The sequence below is a fragment of the Sardina pilchardus genome, chromosome 13, assembly GCF_963854185.1.
Source record: "Sardina pilchardus chromosome 13, fSarPil1.1, whole genome shotgun sequence".
Classification (NCBI taxonomy): domain Eukaryota; kingdom Metazoa; phylum Chordata; class Actinopteri; order Clupeiformes; family Clupeidae; genus Sardina; species Sardina pilchardus.
This window is the reverse complement of record NC_085006.1, coordinates 30,100,459-30,118,267: the sequence shown is the minus strand read 5'-3', so window position 1 is coordinate 30,118,267 and position 17,809 is coordinate 30,100,459. Positions and strand designations below refer to the sequence as shown.

At 45.6% G+C, this 17,809-nt stretch overlaps 2 protein-coding genes across 3 annotated transcripts in view; one reads left to right on the top strand and one right to left on the bottom strand.

Moving 5' to 3' along the window:
* The window catches only part of mfsd1 (major facilitator superfamily domain containing 1), a 17,727-nt gene extending 12,059 nt beyond the window's left edge, over window positions 1–5,668 (bottom strand). Inside the window, exons 1-7 of the mRNA XM_062553238.1 lie at window positions 5,433–5,668; window positions 4,943–4,995; window positions 4,284–4,396; window positions 2,960–3,002; window positions 2,670–2,737; window positions 2,439–2,547; window positions 1,874–1,976 (exon numbers count right to left, since the gene is read on the bottom strand). Coding sequence (XP_062409222.1) covers window positions 1,874–1,976; window positions 2,439–2,547; window positions 2,670–2,737; window positions 2,960–3,002; window positions 4,284–4,396; window positions 4,943–4,995; window positions 5,433–5,595 — 652 coding nt within the window. The 5' untranslated portion in view covers window positions 5,596–5,668. The remainder of the gene's footprint in view (window positions 1–1,873; window positions 1,977–2,438; window positions 2,548–2,669; window positions 2,738–2,959; window positions 3,003–4,283; window positions 4,397–4,942; window positions 4,996–5,432) is intronic.
* On the top strand, window positions 4,924–17,809 carry lxn (latexin). 2 transcript variants are annotated; one of them, XM_062553241.1, is made up of 8 exons: window positions 4,924–5,022; window positions 8,588–8,747; window positions 10,076–10,225; window positions 10,845–10,907; window positions 11,807–11,984; window positions 14,373–14,509; window positions 16,739–16,801; window positions 17,297–17,809. In XM_062553241.1, the coding sequence occupies exons 2-8, from the start codon at window positions 8,589–8,591 to the stop codon at window positions 17,447–17,449; spliced, it is 903 nt and encodes a 300-aa protein (XP_062409225.1). In that variant the 5' UTR covers window positions 4,924–5,022; window position 8,588; the 3' UTR covers window positions 17,450–17,809. The 2 variants fall into 2 exon arrangements, with proteins under 2 accessions (XP_062409225.1, XP_062409224.1); XM_062553240.1 differs by lacking the exon at window positions 4,924–5,022 and having other exon boundaries at window positions 8,483–8,747.

The window sequence follows — 17,809 nt, the reverse complement described above, 5'->3', positions numbered from 1 at the left end:
ACGGAGAACATAGGGCCCTTTTTGGGAAAAGCGGGGAACATAGGACCCTTTCTAAAATTTAAGAAAAAAAGGGTCCTATGTTCCCCGGTCCCATACAAAGTGGGGAACATAAGACCTGGGGAACATGGGTACGCTCCTATCCAGCGGATACAGCCAAACGTTACTCAGTGCAGGACTCCATTTGGAGTCCACGCACGATCCTGAACAACTATTTCTTCATCTTGTTACGTGGCAAGCAGGGTATGTGCATTATCGCCATCCTCTGAACTGGAGGACGACTCTCTTTTTACAGAATATCCAGTAAAAAGCTAAGTTGGTCCATGCGTCATGTCCAGCTTTGGAATGTGGCGCATGGATAGCGCCGACTGGTGCTGGATCCAAGCTCCAGTGTTCAGTATGGTGTTGACTATGAATTGGCCAGATTTACTAGCCTAGCCTCCACCATTCATTTGTATGGAGGGCAGGACTCCATCACTCTCTCCAGTTATATAATACCTCCATGCCCCCAGTGATAGCCGATTAGCTGCTCATGCTACTGCCCACAGTGCTAGCCGGTTAGCTGCTCACGCTGCAGCCACAGTGCTAGCCGGTTAGCTGCTCACGCTATTGCCCCCAGTGCTAGCCGGTTAGCTGCTCACGCTATTGCCCACATTGTTAGCTGCTCACACTGCAGCCACAGTGCTAGCCGGTTAGCTGCTCACGTAGCAGCCCCCAGTGCTAGCCGTTTAGCTGCTCTCGCTATTGCCCACATTGCTAGCCGGTTAGCTGCTCACGCTGCAGCCACCAATGCTAACCGGTTAGCTGCTCACGCTGCTGCAGCCCCCAGTACTAGCCGGATAGCTGCTCGTGCTGCAGCCCACAGTGCTAGCCGGTTAGCTGCTCACGCTGCAGTCACCAGTGCTAGCCGGTTAGCTGCTCACGCTGCTGCAGCCCCCAGTGCTAGCCGGTTAGCTGCTCACGCTATTGCCCACATTGCTAGCCGGTTAGCTGCTCACGCTGCAGCCACCAGTGCTAGCCGGTTAGCTGCTCACGCTGCTGCAGCCCCCAGTGCTAGCTGGTTAGCTGGTCACGCTGCAGCCCACAGTGCTAGCCGGTTAGCTGCTCATGCTGCAGCCACATTGCTAGCCGGTTAGCTGCTCACGCTGCAGCCACGCGCCCAACCCCGCGCCTGGGGAACAGAGCTGGAGGGGAAGTGAAAGGAGAAGCGACGCTCTTTCAGTCGTCTACTTCAGAGGAACAACAACGCCTACAACTGACTTATTGCTGACGAGACTTTTAGAGCCGCTACATATGGCTTTGGTTGCATGATCATAACAGACAGACAGACAGACAGACAGACATGTATGTCTGAAGAGGATTTGACCTACGGCTGTTTGAGACTGTGAAATGAGAGAGATGACAGGGTTTGACAGGGACTTGTAGCTTTTGCGTTGAACAATCAGTTGGGCTACACTTGAATGGGGTTGCTGGAGTGATACCATCTAGTGAGATCCATAAGTCATGTTCTACCATAAAGTATTCCCTCAACTGACTCGAGCAGTTTCAGATTACAACTTCCTCTGAAACACGAGGACGAGTTGTTTTGTTGTTGACTCAGTGTTGACAGTGTCAGGGAAGCACAGACAGAGAAAGACAAAATGATCCCCACCCCAGGCTGGTAAGGTGCTATGGATGCAGATGACAGTTAACATTTTAAAGGAGACATGAGTTGAGTTAGCTGGAGGTATTAAAGGGGATGAGAGTTGAGTTAGCTGGATGTATTAAAGGGAATGAGAGTTGAGTTAGCTGGTCATATCAAAGGGTATGCTAGTTGCGTTAGCTGGGGGAGAGGTAGGTTAGCTGGAGGTTAGCTGTAGGTTAGGCGAGGCCGTACCGATCATGAGGGCGATGCCCAGTGTGCTGGGGCCTGCGGAGCCCATCAGGTCCTTTATGCGGTCGTACACCCAGCCCATAATATTCATGTTCACTGTGCTACCCTGGGAGAGAGAGAGAGAGAGAGAGAGAGAGAGAGAGAGAGAGAGAGAGAGAGAGAGAGAGAGAGAGAGAGAGAGAGAGAGAGACAGAGAGGAGGAGGAGGAGAAGGAAAGGCAAAATACAAAAACAGAGTATGACTATGTCTTATCTTATGATTGACTATACGTCTACTGATTTGACTCCAATCCTTTTCTTTCAGTCGTCCCCAAAGTGATAAGCCCACAGTGACTACTCCTCCACAGTAGCCACGTTTACATGGACAGTTTTTTTTTGTCATTCCGATTAAACTATTTCGATTGAAAATTTTGCGCCGTCTGTTTACATGGGCTACTTTCTATTCCGATCAGATGCTTGTAAGCGCTAAATAGAATCTTTGATCGGAATCTTTGATCGATTGAGCTGTTATTCCGTTTTTAATCGTAAACGTCGCTACTGACTACTCCTCCTACTAGTAGTGCACTCACCAGTCGGGCCATGCTCAGCTGCAGGCCAAACACCAGGTTGAGCTCCTTGCCCTTGAACCAGTTCACAGCATACGTGTTCTGGGCCACAGCTAGCGATTCTCCCCCGATCCTGTCCACAACACATGCCCAACACAGCCACTGCTAACTGATCTTATATAGTAGGTAGGTACAGATTTGAAAGTGACAGTATGCTGGTGAAGAGGTGTAATTTTGCAGGTCAACGTGTCTTACCCAAAGACAAATCGTCCAGCCTCCATCAACCAGAACCGGTTGACTAGCGCACCGGTGGCAAAAATGATCTACAACAACAACAACAACAACAACACACACACACAATGTCACATATAGAAACATGCTTTTGCCTTTCAAATGACATCATTCATTTAGATACTGCAGCACTTTCCCATTCATCTCAATCTCACTTAATAAAAGTCATCAGTGAAATTCATCTCTTCCCTTATTTACTTGATTTACTAGTATGAATTAAAAGTGACACAGGTATGGCTACCTGCATACCTTACCTGCCCAACAAACACAAAAGAGGCGAAGATGATGGTCCCTAACCTGCAAACACACACACACGCACACGCACACGCACACACACACACACACACACACACACACACAGAGAGAGAGAGGGAGACACAGATGGTCAGTTTACTGGGTACCCACTGTGTGAGGTCATGGACATAATTATCATTTAAAGAGCGTCAGCAGTATCAGCAGAGCCGTCAGTGATTAAACGAATGCAAACAGCCGCATGCTTCATAAAGAAAAACAGTGCACTGGCCTGCAGCGCTGTGGGGTTGACCTGCGATAGGAGATGTTTGCTCGACACACACCTCCCAGGTGAATAAAATAATGGTGGCGTGGGCATGCTTGTATACCGTTAACATGCCAACCGATTGATCTTTTATTCAGCCGTGTTTGGAAGAGTAAGTTCATTTTTTTTAATTACGCAATGAGGTAATGTCATTACATCATTAATATAGTTTGCCTCTGATCGAGAAGAGTGTGCGACAGCACATCTGGTGTGGTGATAAAGAACATCATGATCAGATGACATCAAATGATTAATGTGTCAAGAAGTTCTGGAAACAACAACTCAAGTGTCTAACTATTCCACTGACAGATCAGATGTGACATTTTCAATCTCATTCAGTGTTACTGAGCATATGGCTGGGGCCAGAGCTGTAGATAAAACAGAGTGGCGACACTCCCATAAGAGACTGTGGAAAAAACATAGCAACGATTTCCTACGCCAGTTTCCGAATTATGCCAGTTTTGGAACTTCAAACAGCCAATCTCTTGGTTAGTAGTCAATGAGTTAATAGGGCTTGGGATCATGAAGTGAAACCTTTGCGGGCACAGCCATATTGGCAGCCTCACTCCTTAGTTTACTATGGATTACTATGGATTTACTCCTGCCTGTTAGTGTGTTCCTGTTACTTAGTTTTTGCCTTCTTGGTCGTATGTTGCTGTGTAGTGGGGTGTAACAGCGCAACCCACAATCGCAAGAGGAAAATAATCGCTAATACTATATTCCTGCTTCTTGTCTTCTGCATCTAAATGAATGGATTATTACATTTGGTGGGCTACCAACATGGCAGCAATATTCCTAGAATGCAAGGCGTGTGCCCGAGCCCTATTGTAACAAGGTAACTCTCCAGCATCCAGAAATACATCCCACCCTCCGGAGAATCAACCATTCAGCACAGGTGTTTTGGAACTTTTGATCGTGTGGCGGCGACATCAAAGAGTGTTGCAACTCTCTCTTTCTTTGGCTCTGGCTTTACTTGGGCTATGGCTTAAAGTCAAAACTTTATGATGGACGGCCTTGCTCACCTGATGCCAAAAACTCTGTCCAGGAGAAACCCTCCCAGGAAGCACAGCACCACGTTGGGCCAAGAGTACCAGGCGTACAGCTGCATGAAGCCGGACGTGTTCAGCTTCATGTCCTGCGTCAGGGGTTAATCAGAAGCACATCAGTTCATAAACCATCTGAGAGTGCCAACTGTTGTTAGTTTAGTCACACGTACATCTGGTTTAAAGTGGTTTCAAAAGAGAATCTGCATCAGGTTTGATTTTCAATCACACGACCACTAATGTCAGTTACTGTACATCACTCTGGTTAATGTGTAAGTGTGGAATAGGCTGGATATGACATGACACTTATTTTAAGCTCATTAAATAAGCCCTTGGCTATCTGTTATGCATGTGCATTGTGCACTCTAATACTGGAAAAAGTAAAAGCGGAGGCAAATTTAGCTTGTCACTAAAATGAAATGATGATGGGCTGAAAAGCCAAGGGGGAGCTTCTCTAAGATCTTCAAAACTTATTTTCACAACAAAACCATGCCAAAAATTATGAAATTCCACCAGTACAAATTAAGGCCGCTGATGGAAACTTTTATCAACAGCACTCGAATGATTAATCAATCATCAATTAAGCAAGACAATCGTTCCTGGGCTACATAAGAGGTCACGACCCCACGGCCCCTCACCTGAATGACTTGCGTCTGGAGAGCAGCGGGGTTGTCGTAACAGAAGTAACTACCTGAAGGACAAGAGAGAGCAGAGACAGGTCTGGACTGGTTAATCGGGAACATTGGTATTTAAGATCACTTTATCTTTTCGTTCTAGTCAGATGTCGAGGTAACAGCTCTGACTCTGAATGAGAATGAAACCGATGCAAAGTTATTTGCTAAATTACTTCACAAGAAAGTAATTGCTAACTAAGCTACTTAAAGTTACTCTAGGGCGGCGTTGGCATTCGCTTGTTGAGCCTGGCTGGCAAGGAACAGTTTTAGAGCCAAACAGAGAAGTATTGTTCTGATATATGACTGTAGCTTTTGCTTCTGATAATTCATTTAACTGTAAACACATGTAGCCTCACAGTCAGTAAACCTAGTAGGCTACGCTAGCTGTAGTTTGATATGCTATCTGGCTGGCTAGTGTCATTTGTACGCATTGTTATGGATGATGATTCCTTACCAAACCCAAGGAAACACATAAACACCAGCACCACAATTCGGTGTAGCCAGTGAGCCGGGTCACAAATCGGGGATAGTCTCCCACCCCGGCCGCTGCCATCGCCCTGCCTAGTTAGGGGATCCTCTTCAGATATAAGGTCTTCATCCTCTCCCATCCCCGCCATAATTGTCAGTGCCTTCAAAACAATAGAAACCTTAACATTTGCTGTGTGGCTATGCTAGCACTGTCTGGGATACTTAAACAAAGTCATGTGACCAACCATAAACATGTGACTACTACTCAACTAGAGGCAGAGCCCGTCTCTGGTTTCAGCGCAGTGTTAGTTCTTTACGGCCAGCCCCTAGCGGTTGATGGAACAACTGCAAAATGAATGATGTCATCATATCTTTGCCCCAAACTATATTATGTTTTTATTTAGCCTTAAGAGATAATCAGGTCCGATTTTGCTCCTGCTCCCCAAATGCATCTTATCGGCCACTCGCCATATACCCTCTTATCTATAATAATTACTGCGGGCTGATGCGTTTACTTGCTACCAAGGTTGCATGTCCAATTTATTTAGATAGGTTATTAAGAACTTCGAATTATGAACATGGCCACCCATAACTTTGCAAATTGCTCGTTTGAGCATATTTATAGCTGTACTTAAAAATGTTGTTGACAAGAAAATGTACAGGGTTGTGACCTTAAAGATTTCCACTCATTTAGTGTCTTTGAATTCCTTCAGTCTGGCTAAACAGATAAGCCAGCCGGTAATGATGTTTTTAAAGAAATATAGGCCTAAACACATATATTTGCTTTGGGAGAAAATGGCTGAAGATAAAGATTCCCCAGCTGTCTGCCGTTTCCTCTCTCACGGGTCAGAGTGCCTCAGTCATCTCCCGTGGCATTTAGAATGGCCCACAATTCACTTGGGCTTGGTCATCCGTTACTGACTTTAATTTGCGTTTGGCAAACTTTGCCCCACGCCCCTGCCTGCACCCATAGAGTTGGCCTGTCCTACAGTATGATAACAGTGCAGCAAGCAAGCAAGCCCATTCATTTTGGTATAGGGAAAAAAAGAGGGAGGGGAGATGGTTCTGGAGCTCAATCTGCCAGTGAAGATCATATTTCATCATTATTTTAATCAAGTCAGTTGGGTCGGCGACGTGAGAGGATTGATGGCTCCCCTGGACAGATTGGGGGGTGCTGGCTGCTTCCAAAAAGCTGTCTGTGTGCACATGTCCAAACGGGCCTTGTCGGCATGGGAACTCATTTCCTATTAAAACAAGAGGGTGGTGTAGCCTACTGTGTATGACTGTGCTGTACATGAGCTGGGTCCTGAGGAACTGCTGTGTCCACTGTCCAGTCATGCCACTGGTGAGGAGAATATTCTCTTCTTTAGTTTAGATAACTTGCCACTTTGCAGACTATCATGATCCGTTGTTAGACTGTTATGACATCCCTAGGATACATTGTTTTATTCCAATTAGTGCATAATTATGCAGTCATCGTTTGGGATTACACCTGAGGAGAATGGCATTGTGTGTTCCTGCTTCTGGAGCCGAACATCTGTCACAGACCAGGTCAAAATGAAAATCATTTGAGCTACAGTATAGCACTCACAGCCACAGGTCAGGAGCAGTGTGATTTAATTTTTTTTATGAGCTTTGCTGCCCTCTGCTGTTTTGTGTTCTGAATTGCAACAAGCATTGAATGCTTGTTTGAAAGCATTCAATGCTTATTTGAAAACCGCAGCACTGGGCCCATCCAGACGTTTAGTTTAGTTTAGTTAGTTAAGTAAAAATATCAGAAATGGAAGATATTGTCATTGGTATTACATCTGCATAGATTGTTTTTGACACACATAACACCAGTCAGCCCAATTGAAACTTAAAACCCATTAAGATCAGTGTTGCCAGGTCACGTGAGGGAAAATAAGCAGCAGGTCTCTGAAAATAAGCCCTAAAGAAGCAGCCCAATACCAAAGAGTTGGCATCCACTCCTCCAACCCCTGACGTTACATTTCTGGGCGGGCATTGGGCAAAACAATTCCCAGTCGCTTATAATAAGCGGACCATGGCAACACTGGTTTAGATCTGACACCAAGGATAGCCTATTTATTGTACAGGCATTCCCTTACTCCATGCATTCAGGAAGTGAAGACACATACTGATTTTTCCAAATAATCTCCTCTCCTCGATGCTCGAGCCTTGAGGGGCGTTCCCACTGATCTATAACAAACACTGGATAGACTATCCCCTTGTTGCCGCCCCATCATTCTTTATCTAGATCAGTGAGGACGAGGATCGAGGAAGGAAGGGAGGGTGTATAAAAGACCAAATGAGAGGCACCCTAAATATGCCCATCAGGATGCACCACTGATGAAGCCCCTCCCAGCTCTGCTCCCTCCCCAGGCCACGCTGAAGTGTGATTGGTCATCAGGAAGCGTGGGTGCCTGTCAACACAGACCACAGTACAGACAGAACTGTGTAGTTTCACTACAGACGGCATGCTGTGGAGCAGTTCCTGGACACATCATTTCTCTACAGTGGGTTATGGATGGGCAGCAGTCTCCTGTAGCTAGCGTTGCAAAGGGGTGGAAATTCCCTTTTATGCCCGTTAATTCCCGCACATTCCTGTTATTTCCCATGGAGAGTTTCCAACTTTGATAAATTCCCTGAATTTTGCAACCATGTAGAAACACATATCTATAAATGACTTGTTCCTGATCCCGAGTCATTCCACAAAACATCAAACAATTCAAAATAAAATTGTGAACATGAGTCACATCTCTTTAATTTTGGGTATGTGTTTTACTGCCTGATTCAAATGTGAAACACACACACACACACACACACACACACACACACACAGACAGTATAAACAGACCGATGGTTAGAGAGAGGGAGAGTGGGAAAAGGAATCTATTTGCTGTGTGTTCAGCTGTGAGCCAGTGTCCGGGGGGGGGGGGGGGGGGGGACAGTGTCCAGGGGGGGACACAGTTTGTTTGAGTTCAGCAGGAAGTGGCCTGTTGTTTATCTGCACAGTATCAGCTCCTCTGCTCTCCCAGAAGCCTCTTGCGTCAGATGGACGCTGTGCTTCTATCCAGTGTGTGACCACAGCAGCGCACAGCTCCCCCTCGACCCAACACTCTCTCTCTGCCGCACTCTCAGGATGGGTCGTCCTGCGTGGACTCTCTGGGTCGTCGTAGCGGTGTTTCTTATCGGGGACGGCTTGGCCAAGCCTCAGCGTCTAGGCTCGGAGCCTCTGGAGCCTCTGGGTCCCGGGCCCCTCGAGACCAACAACATCGTGGAGCTGGAGGTGCCCCCTGAGGTGAGTGGGGCGCCGGACCCTGGACACTGGACCCTACTGGCAGTGAGGCGCTGACATGAGGCAACGGAGCTTTGCCGTTCATAAAATGGCCAAAATACCGTAATTTCCCGACTATTAGCCGCGGCTTATACATTGGTTTTGCTACATTTCTTCAGCTATGAGGTTAATTAATACAGGGGGGCAGTTAATATGGTGTTAATACGGTTCTGTCTGTTTTAACTTGCATAAAACACTGCTTCGGCTTATACACAATGCGGCTTATATGCAGGAAATTACTGTATGTTAAAATCTGTATAAATACAATCTCTGTGTTTCCAAACCCATTATCTCTGGGTGGTTAATGTGTATAAAAATGTGCTCATCAGGACATTTATTGTTTCAAATAAGAACTATTCTTGGAACATTTACAGGTGTAGTTGCACGTTGCAAATTCACCATCACTGCATGTGAAATGTTATATTTATGTAGTTTAGAATACTTGTTTATAGGCTCCCATGAAGATGTATTGAAGACTTACAAAGCTTTGAATCATGGCAGTACAAGGAAATGTACTGTATGAACTTCATTCAATTCCATGTATTAAGATATAAATATAAACATGCCTGTTAGAATATATTTACGGGATATGTGTTGTGACAAAGTTTGTTAGTAAACACCACAAGATATTTAACACCTTGCTCCGCCTATAGCCAAGTTTTCTTTGAAAAATCGTTATGCTAAAGGCCTGTAAATTGTACCTATAACTGTGTAATGACAATATTGCTAAAAATGATAATTAGGCCAGTTGGAGGAAGTGCATGTATGTATGTATGTATGTATGCATGTAGCCTACTGTATGTATGTATGTGCATACAGGAAAGGAAGCACTCATTTCTCTGTCTCTTTAAGAGTGGGTGGGATCACTTTGACTCTTTCAGGAAGTAGGAAGTGAAGTGTGTTTACAGAAGTGTACATACACACATACACACACACACGGAGAAACTTTGCAGCTGTTCCACAAATCCTCCACAAACCTTTCTTTTTTTTATCGCTCACCCTCCCCTCTGACCACAGCAAGGAGGAAAAGATTTGAACTCTTTCATTCCTCTGTGATTGCTGAAGAAAAAGCTTTTTTCCTGCTCCTGCTCCTGCTCCTTGTGTGTGTCCAGGAGTGGTCAAAGTCCACTTGTAGCACCTGGACCACTCCCCAACCACCCTACTCTGGTCACTACCACCACTCGTCTCTCTCTCAGATCCTCACACGCACTCGGGTCATCTCCTCTCCTCACCTGTGCCTGTCTCTTGTGTCCTGTCGTGTGTGTGTCCTGTGTCCTGTGTCGGGGGGTCAGCTGGACGAGGCCATGTCCGACGCAGAGCTGGTTCCGCAGCACTATCCGGCCCAGCGAGCGGCCCAGGTGGCCGTGCACTACCTCAACACGCGCCACGCCTCGCCCTACCGCCGCATCGAGCTCCGCCGCGTCCACAAGGCCAGCCTGGAGGTGAGCACACACACACACACACACACACACACACACACACACACACACACACACTAACACAGGCATAATGTCAAACTGACACACAAACACACGTTTACAAAGGCACAATGTCAGACAAACACACACACACACACACACACACACACACACACACACACTAACACAGGCATAATGTCAAACTGACACACAAACACACGTTTACAAAGGCACAATGTCAGACAAACACACACACACACACACACACACACACACACACACACACACACTAACACAGGCATAATGTCAAACTGACACACAAACACACGTTTACAAAGGCACAATGTCAGACAAACACACACACACACACACACACACACACACAAACACACGCTCAGTGTCAGACAAACCGATAGACAATACATATGTACTTACTGACACACACATATATACACACACACACACACACAGACACTCACATTAATGCACTCGTAAGCAGTGTGGTAGAGGCAGGTTTCAATAATAATGCTATGGTGTCCTTATCTGTTGGAAAGGGCTGGAATGCAGCTAGCATAAAGCTGATATGAGCTGTGTTGGTTCAGACTGCGGTCACAATGCAGTGCTTTATGCCTATCTTCCTCAGGACCTGGGACAGGCTGGGAAAAAGTACCGTCTGCAGATATCTCTCAAGGAAAGCATCAGCAATGTAGGTACCGGGATATGTTTGTCTCTTCTGACAGTGTGTGTGTGTGTGTGTGTGTGTGGCCTGACATTAAACAGGCTCTTCCCACACCCAAGCCTGACTCTGTGTTGTTACAGGTGTGTGTGGGTGTGTATGCAGTTGTTATGAGCGCATATTTATCATGTTAAACCACAGACATGTTACACAGCTCACTGCGCTACACACTGCAGGGTTGTGATTGGGTGAGTGGAGTGTGTGATGGGTGTGCTCCATTGGCTTATCAGTTGGTTTCAGAATCCAAGCAACACTTTATAATATATGAAAATGAGTATATCAATGTTAGCAATCAGTAGGTTGCCTATGGCCTATCATTAATCCAACCCCCTCTAGTAAATGTCATTTTTATGCACATTAGAAGATTAAACTGCATGTCGTTGTCTTTGTACTTGTACTCTGCACAATGACAATAGAGTTGAATCAAATCAAATCTAATCTAATCTGATCTACTGTAATTTCCCGACTATTAGCTGCGGCTTATACATTGATTTTGCAAAATTACTTCTGCTATGAGGTACAGGGGGGCAGTTAATATAGTGTTAATATGTTTTTGTTTCTTTTAACTTTCATAAAACATTGTCTTATATGTGGGAAATTACTTTAATCCAATTTAATCTCAATGTGAAGTGTCTCCAGTCAGGATTTCCTATTGGAGTGGTAAAAATGTAGTTGGTTATAAAGCTAGCTGGTGATGTCTGACCTGTCTCCTCTCTGCCCTCTTCCTCTTCCTCCTCTTCCTCCTCCTCATCTTCCTCCCCGTCCTCCTCCTCTTTCTCCTCCTCCTCCTCCTCGTCCTCCTCCTCTTCCTGCTCTTCCTCCTCCTCCTCCTCCTCCTCCTCCTCCCACCCTGCTGTGGCTGTGGTCAGACGGACCTGGGCCAGTGCTCGGCGGAGGTGCTGTTCTCGGGGGAGCAGGAGCAGAGGGCTCCCCAGGTGCAGTGCTCCTGCGAGGGCCTGGCCAAGCTGAACACCAGGGCGGAGGAGGACGCCCTCTTCCAGCGCCTCAACACCTCCACCAGCCCGCTCTCCGGGGGCAACATACCAGGTACTGCACCTGTGCCTGTAGCAATACATACACCTACGCCTGCACCTGTGCCTGTAGCTGTACCTACATTACACCTACGCCTACACCTGTCCCTGTACAGCAGCTACACCTGTGCCTAGCTATACCTACGCCTACACCTGCACTTACGCCTGTGCTTGTACAGTAGCTACTGTACACCTGTGCCTGTAGCTGTAAATGGTACCTACAGTTAAGCCCAAAATTATTAGCCCCCCTGAAATTTTGGAACATTACTCTAAAATTCTCCCTAAATTTTTCATCCCTGATCAAATTTTAAAAATCAAACATTCGCCAGTGTTATTATGTAGAATCTGGTGCATTTTGGAGTGTTAATATATTATTAGGAATGCTTAATCTCAAATTGTGTGAAAAGTGTAGTGGTCAAAATTAATAGCCCCCATGTGATTGTTTTGCTTTTAAACACACACAACCAACCTGTCACCTTTCAAGCCACACCTTTGCAGTTAGTTAATGTCCAGACAACACCTGAACACCCAACCAGCATTGATTGTTTACCTAAAGACTTCAAGGAACAGGCCTACAGGCACTTGAACACCTGTCTGAGAGGGGACTGCCTTTACAGGCATACTGAAGATAAAGGAAATCTGTCTGGACCTCAGAAAGAACATCATTGAGGCCTATAATATGGAGAAAGGCTATACTGTAATTTCTAGATGCTTCACAGTCTGTAGAACAGCCGTGCAAGGCATCATTACAAAGTACAAAGAGTTCCAAGTTTGTGCATAACAAACCTAAGTGTGGATGAAAATGCTAAATATCTCAATCTAGAGAGAAAAATCATCAGGGATGTTAGCAAGCAACCTTGCACATCCACCAAAATGATAGTTGCTGACCTTGAGACCTCTGGGGTTAAAGTCTTGAGGAAGACAGTAGCGAGGGATTTTTATTGTGGAGGCCTCCAAGGTCATCGGCTGAGAAAAACCCCTTACTCCAAAAGGGGCGCTTCAAAGTCAGACTGAACTTTGCCCATGCACATTTAAAAGCTAAAAATGAGTTTTGGAAAACTGTCCTTTGGTCTGATGACATTAAACTGGAGCTGTTTGGGCACATGGATGTTGCCTATGTTTGGCGAAAAAAGGGAAGGCCTACAACCATAAAAATACAGTTCCCACAGTGAAGCATGGTGGCAGGAGCATCATGTTATGGGGCTGTTTTGCTGTCTCAGGCACCGGGAGCCTTGTTTGGGTGCATGGGATCATGAAAAAGAAAGATTATGTTGACCTTTTGAGGGATAACATCAAGACGCCTGCTCTTAGTCTAGGCTTAGGTCACCACCAGGTCCTTCAGCATGATAATAACCCAAAGCATAGTGAAGAGTGGTCTAAAACGCCCTAAAGGATACCAAAATCAAGGTGCTGGAATAGCCTACACAGAGACCAGACCTCAACCCCATTGAGAATCTGTGGCACGTGCTTAAAGCAAGAGTCCATACAAGAAAACCATGCAGTTTGAACGAGCTGGAGCTAAAGAGTGCTTAAGAGATATGTGCCAGCCTAGTAAAAGACTATTCAAAGAAGTTGTTGTCAGTTGAAGCAAAGAAAGGCTACACTATTGACTATTAATGGTCTAGGGGCTAATCATTTTGAACATGTCAATTCTTGCTTTTCTTGTCACAAATCAGAGCATGAGTAAACAATGATCATCAAACTTTGTGGGCATACCGTCTTTGCGCTTCTGTAATCATATAAACGAGGCACATTTTTGGAAATGGTCATTTCCATGTATAAACAAAGGATTATGTCTGAATTCATAAGGGGGGCTAATAATTTTGGGCTTAACTGTATATGGTAGCTATACCTACACCTGTGCCTGTGCTTGTTGCTACACCTGTAGCTGTACCTACCTGTACACGTATACCTGGACCTACACCTGTGCCTGTAGCTGTAAATGGTACATCTGTAGCTATACCTACACCTGTGCCTGTGCTTGTTGCTACAGCTGTACATCTGTAGCTGTACCTACACTTATACCTGGACCTACACCTGTCCCTGTACTTGTAGCTGTAACTGCACTTATACCTGGACCTACACCTGTCCCTGTACTTGTAGCTACACCTGTACTTGTAGCTGTAACTACACTTATACCTGGACCTACACCTGTGCCTGTGCTTGTTGTTACACCTGTACACCTGTACATGTGCTTGTTGATACACCTGTACACCTGCCTGTACACATACAGCTGCTTAAACCGACTGCTGTTGTGGGCAGTTAGGGCTGCAACAATTACTTATTTGATCTGTTGTCAACTATTACTTAATCACCAGTTATTTTGGTAATTGGCTAATCGCGTGTGTGTGTGTGTGTGTGTGTGTGTGTGTGTGTGTGTGTGTGTGTGTGTGTGTGTGCGCAGACAGCTATGGTCACGTTGACCCAGAGATGAAGCCTATGTGGCGCTTGGGCGCAGCAGCAGCGAGCTTCGTCATGCTGAGAGAGTCCAACGAGAGCACCCTCTACAACATGGCCCAGGTGGCCAACTTCACCCAGCTGGTGAGACACACACACACATAAGCATAAGCATGTTAAAAGAGGGAGCACATAAGCATAAGCATGTTAAAAGAGGGAGCACTCTAATGTACCCAATGTGTCTCAATAGCCCCTTTCAGACCGTCGGGCCAAAGCCGTGCTAGCCAGGCCGTGCCAGGGCTAATTGGTTTCACACCTCTTGGCGGGTGCTAACTGCGGGCCAAATCGGGGCTACTAGCCCCTGATTTTTGGCCCAACAAAATCGTTGGGCCAGTCGGGGCTACAGTCGGGCCAGAGGCGGCGTCAAGGTGAAGGCGGAGTCAACCCGTTGCTGTGTGTGGAGTCCACAAACATTTGAACATGGAATTTAGACATAACATTACATCCACATAGATATTTGCCTGTCAGTAGGCCAACTCCGTCCAGAGATCACCATGTAGCACAGTAAAAAGTGAACTAATATAACTAACTAACATAGCGTCCCGCTAATTTAGGCTATTCCTGCCAGTGTGTTTTCTGCCATACCATATCCATATGCCATATCTGTGATACCAAAGATCCTTAAATAGTAGCCTAGATTAGCCCAGCTTGACGTTACATTATAAACTTTGTTTTTCATGCTAGCGCGAACTTCTCCTTTTAGTACACTAGAAGAATACATAAACGCCTGGACATGGTAGTGATTTTCACCGCTTAAAATTAATTTATTTTCATTTTGAAAGAAACATGGTGAGGCAATAGAAAATGCAGGTCGTTTGTTTAGAACAGGAAATCGCGTTGCCGGGACAACCTGACATTTTCACTCACGCACTCCAGCCCCTTTCGTTCGGAAATTCTAAAATAACTCTGTTTGTTAATGCTTCAAAATAACATTTAATAAATGAACCTTACATTTTCCAGTAGCCATAGAGTTGTGGATTTTAACAAAGTCCCGTTTGGTTCTTAGCAGGAGCGTCTACTACTGGCTTCAAAATATTTTCTTTAGCCTAGCCTACTCGGCTGTGAACTCGTGGCATCGTCGTGAAACTAAAATTCCACTGGAGCTCCATGCGGATTTTACTGTCTATGGATTGTACACACAGCCTTACAAATGTTTACTGCTCTTCGAGTCAGGTAAAATGTCATTTATGTTACATAACTCATTTAGATACACGTCTGTGCCATGCGTTTCTTTAAGAATCTACCGTCTTGGTTTGTATAGAAATGAATATTAGCCTAAGTGACATACAAACGGACAATAAATGGTGACTGACTTCGCCTACGCGACTTTCTGCTTATCCTGCTTGAAAAGGTGTGGTAATGGTGACGTTTTCACAAGCGAGGGCGTGTCGAGGTGTAATGCGGAGAGGCTAATGGCCTGACAGTCTGAACGCAAAGGTGAGGCTTGTGGACCCGGGCTATTAGCACCAGTTTGGCCCGAAGTTAGCCTGGCCCTAGCTGGCCCGATGGTCTGAAGCCGGCTAATGTCACCCAAATGGTGAGCTAAACACACATATTTGCACTGAAATGTTTGCACTGCACTTGCACTTTAGGTATGGTGGGCCAATAAATCACTTTTTTGATGTTGATACTCAGTTTACACATTTTCGTGCCAATTTCACCCAGCTGCAGAGGCACTTCTAGCCTACTGTAAACACTTCATCTCCACATGATGGGCATTTCCATTACACTTTTACATAATTAAAGTGATGCATTATTGTCTTCTCTTTAACCTGGTGCATCTTGGGCTGTAATCTGTCTCACTGACAGTGTCAATTATTTTGATAACTGCATCGGCAAAGTAATGAAATGTACAGTAATTGCAATGTAAAATAAATTAACTATATGCATTGCTTGGAGCACAGGTTGGTAGGGTAATCCCTATGTTCCCAGGGTCCTATGTTCCCTGGTTTTCCCCCAAAGGGTCCTATTTTCCCCGGTCCCATACAGAGTGGGGAACATACAGTAGGACCTGAGGAACATACGCTCCCGGTAGCTTAACCTTCAGCGGAGTTCACAGAGAAAGGCATGTGTGGAGGTTCTTATGGACCTACTCAGCTGCACCATTTGGGTTCTAGAGATTCTAATGGACCCACCCAGCCACACCATTTGGGTTCTGGAGGTTCTAATGGACCCACCCAGCCACACCATTTGGGTTCTGGAGGTTCTAATGGACCCACTCAGCCACACCATTTGGGTTCTGGAGATGCACTGACTGGGACGTTTGCACTTGTACGACTGTTCACTAACTTCTCTCCTCCCTTGTTGTGGCAGGAGACGGAGAATGACCAGCTGAGGTTTAAGTATCATATCCTGCTCCACGACATGATCTCTCAGGTGCAGTAAACACACACTCCTACTTTACCTCTGAAAAGAGTCTTGATTAGCTTTCTATCTTACACACTTACAGTAATATCCTGTGTATTAGCCGCAATGTGTATAAGCCGCAGGACAGTGTTTTATGTAAGTTATAAGAAACAAAACCATATTAATACCATATTAAAGGGAAACTATGCAGGTTTGGCGATTTCTTCGCAGGTTTCACTTTTGCTTTAGCTTGTTTTATGCTTGCAGGTTTCTCTGCAGAGCTTCCCCCACAGCTTTAGCGATTAGTGTGTATATTTAACAACACTCCTCAATCAGTCAGTCTGCCTTCTCATTAGCATGATCGCCAGGCTGGAGACTTTCTGTTTGTTGTCCCGGTGGCACAGACTTGCATGCATGGTTTTTCCGCTCAGAGGAAATGACGGTAATAACACTTAATGTGTGTGTGCATGCATTTCTAATGGCATCAATTGACCACTGTGTTTTAAAATGCTTCTGCCTGTGTAGGAGATCCTGCACTGGAAGCTGCTGGTGGCCTGGTCTCCAGCAGGGGGCGTGAGTGTGCTCCAGACAGACTTTGAGCCCAAATGTCACCGCTGTGGCACTGTGCCTTCAGCCGAACCAAAGCCAGAGGCCACCAAAGCGTCCGCAGTCAGCTGAACCCCCTCGCATTCCCACATAGTCCATGTCTGGTTACCCTGAGCGGTCAGAAGCAATCCCCAAGATGAAGAGAAAAGCACTTAAGGACTTGGGCGGTCATGGTCATTAATGTGAGCAGTCAGTTGGTCAACGGAGTTGTGTGGCCAGTGTGTTCCACAGATAAAGTATTAAAAGCACTCAAAACAGGAGCCATAAGTATGTTCCTCTTGTCTACTTGTACTACTGCTTGCACCACCACTGAGTTTGATATAAAGCCAATTAAAGTTTTGTTTAATATGAATAAGGGTTTGGACGTTGATGTTGCATAGACACAATGATCTAATCAGCACAAATAAAAACCATCCACTGGAAAAATGGAAA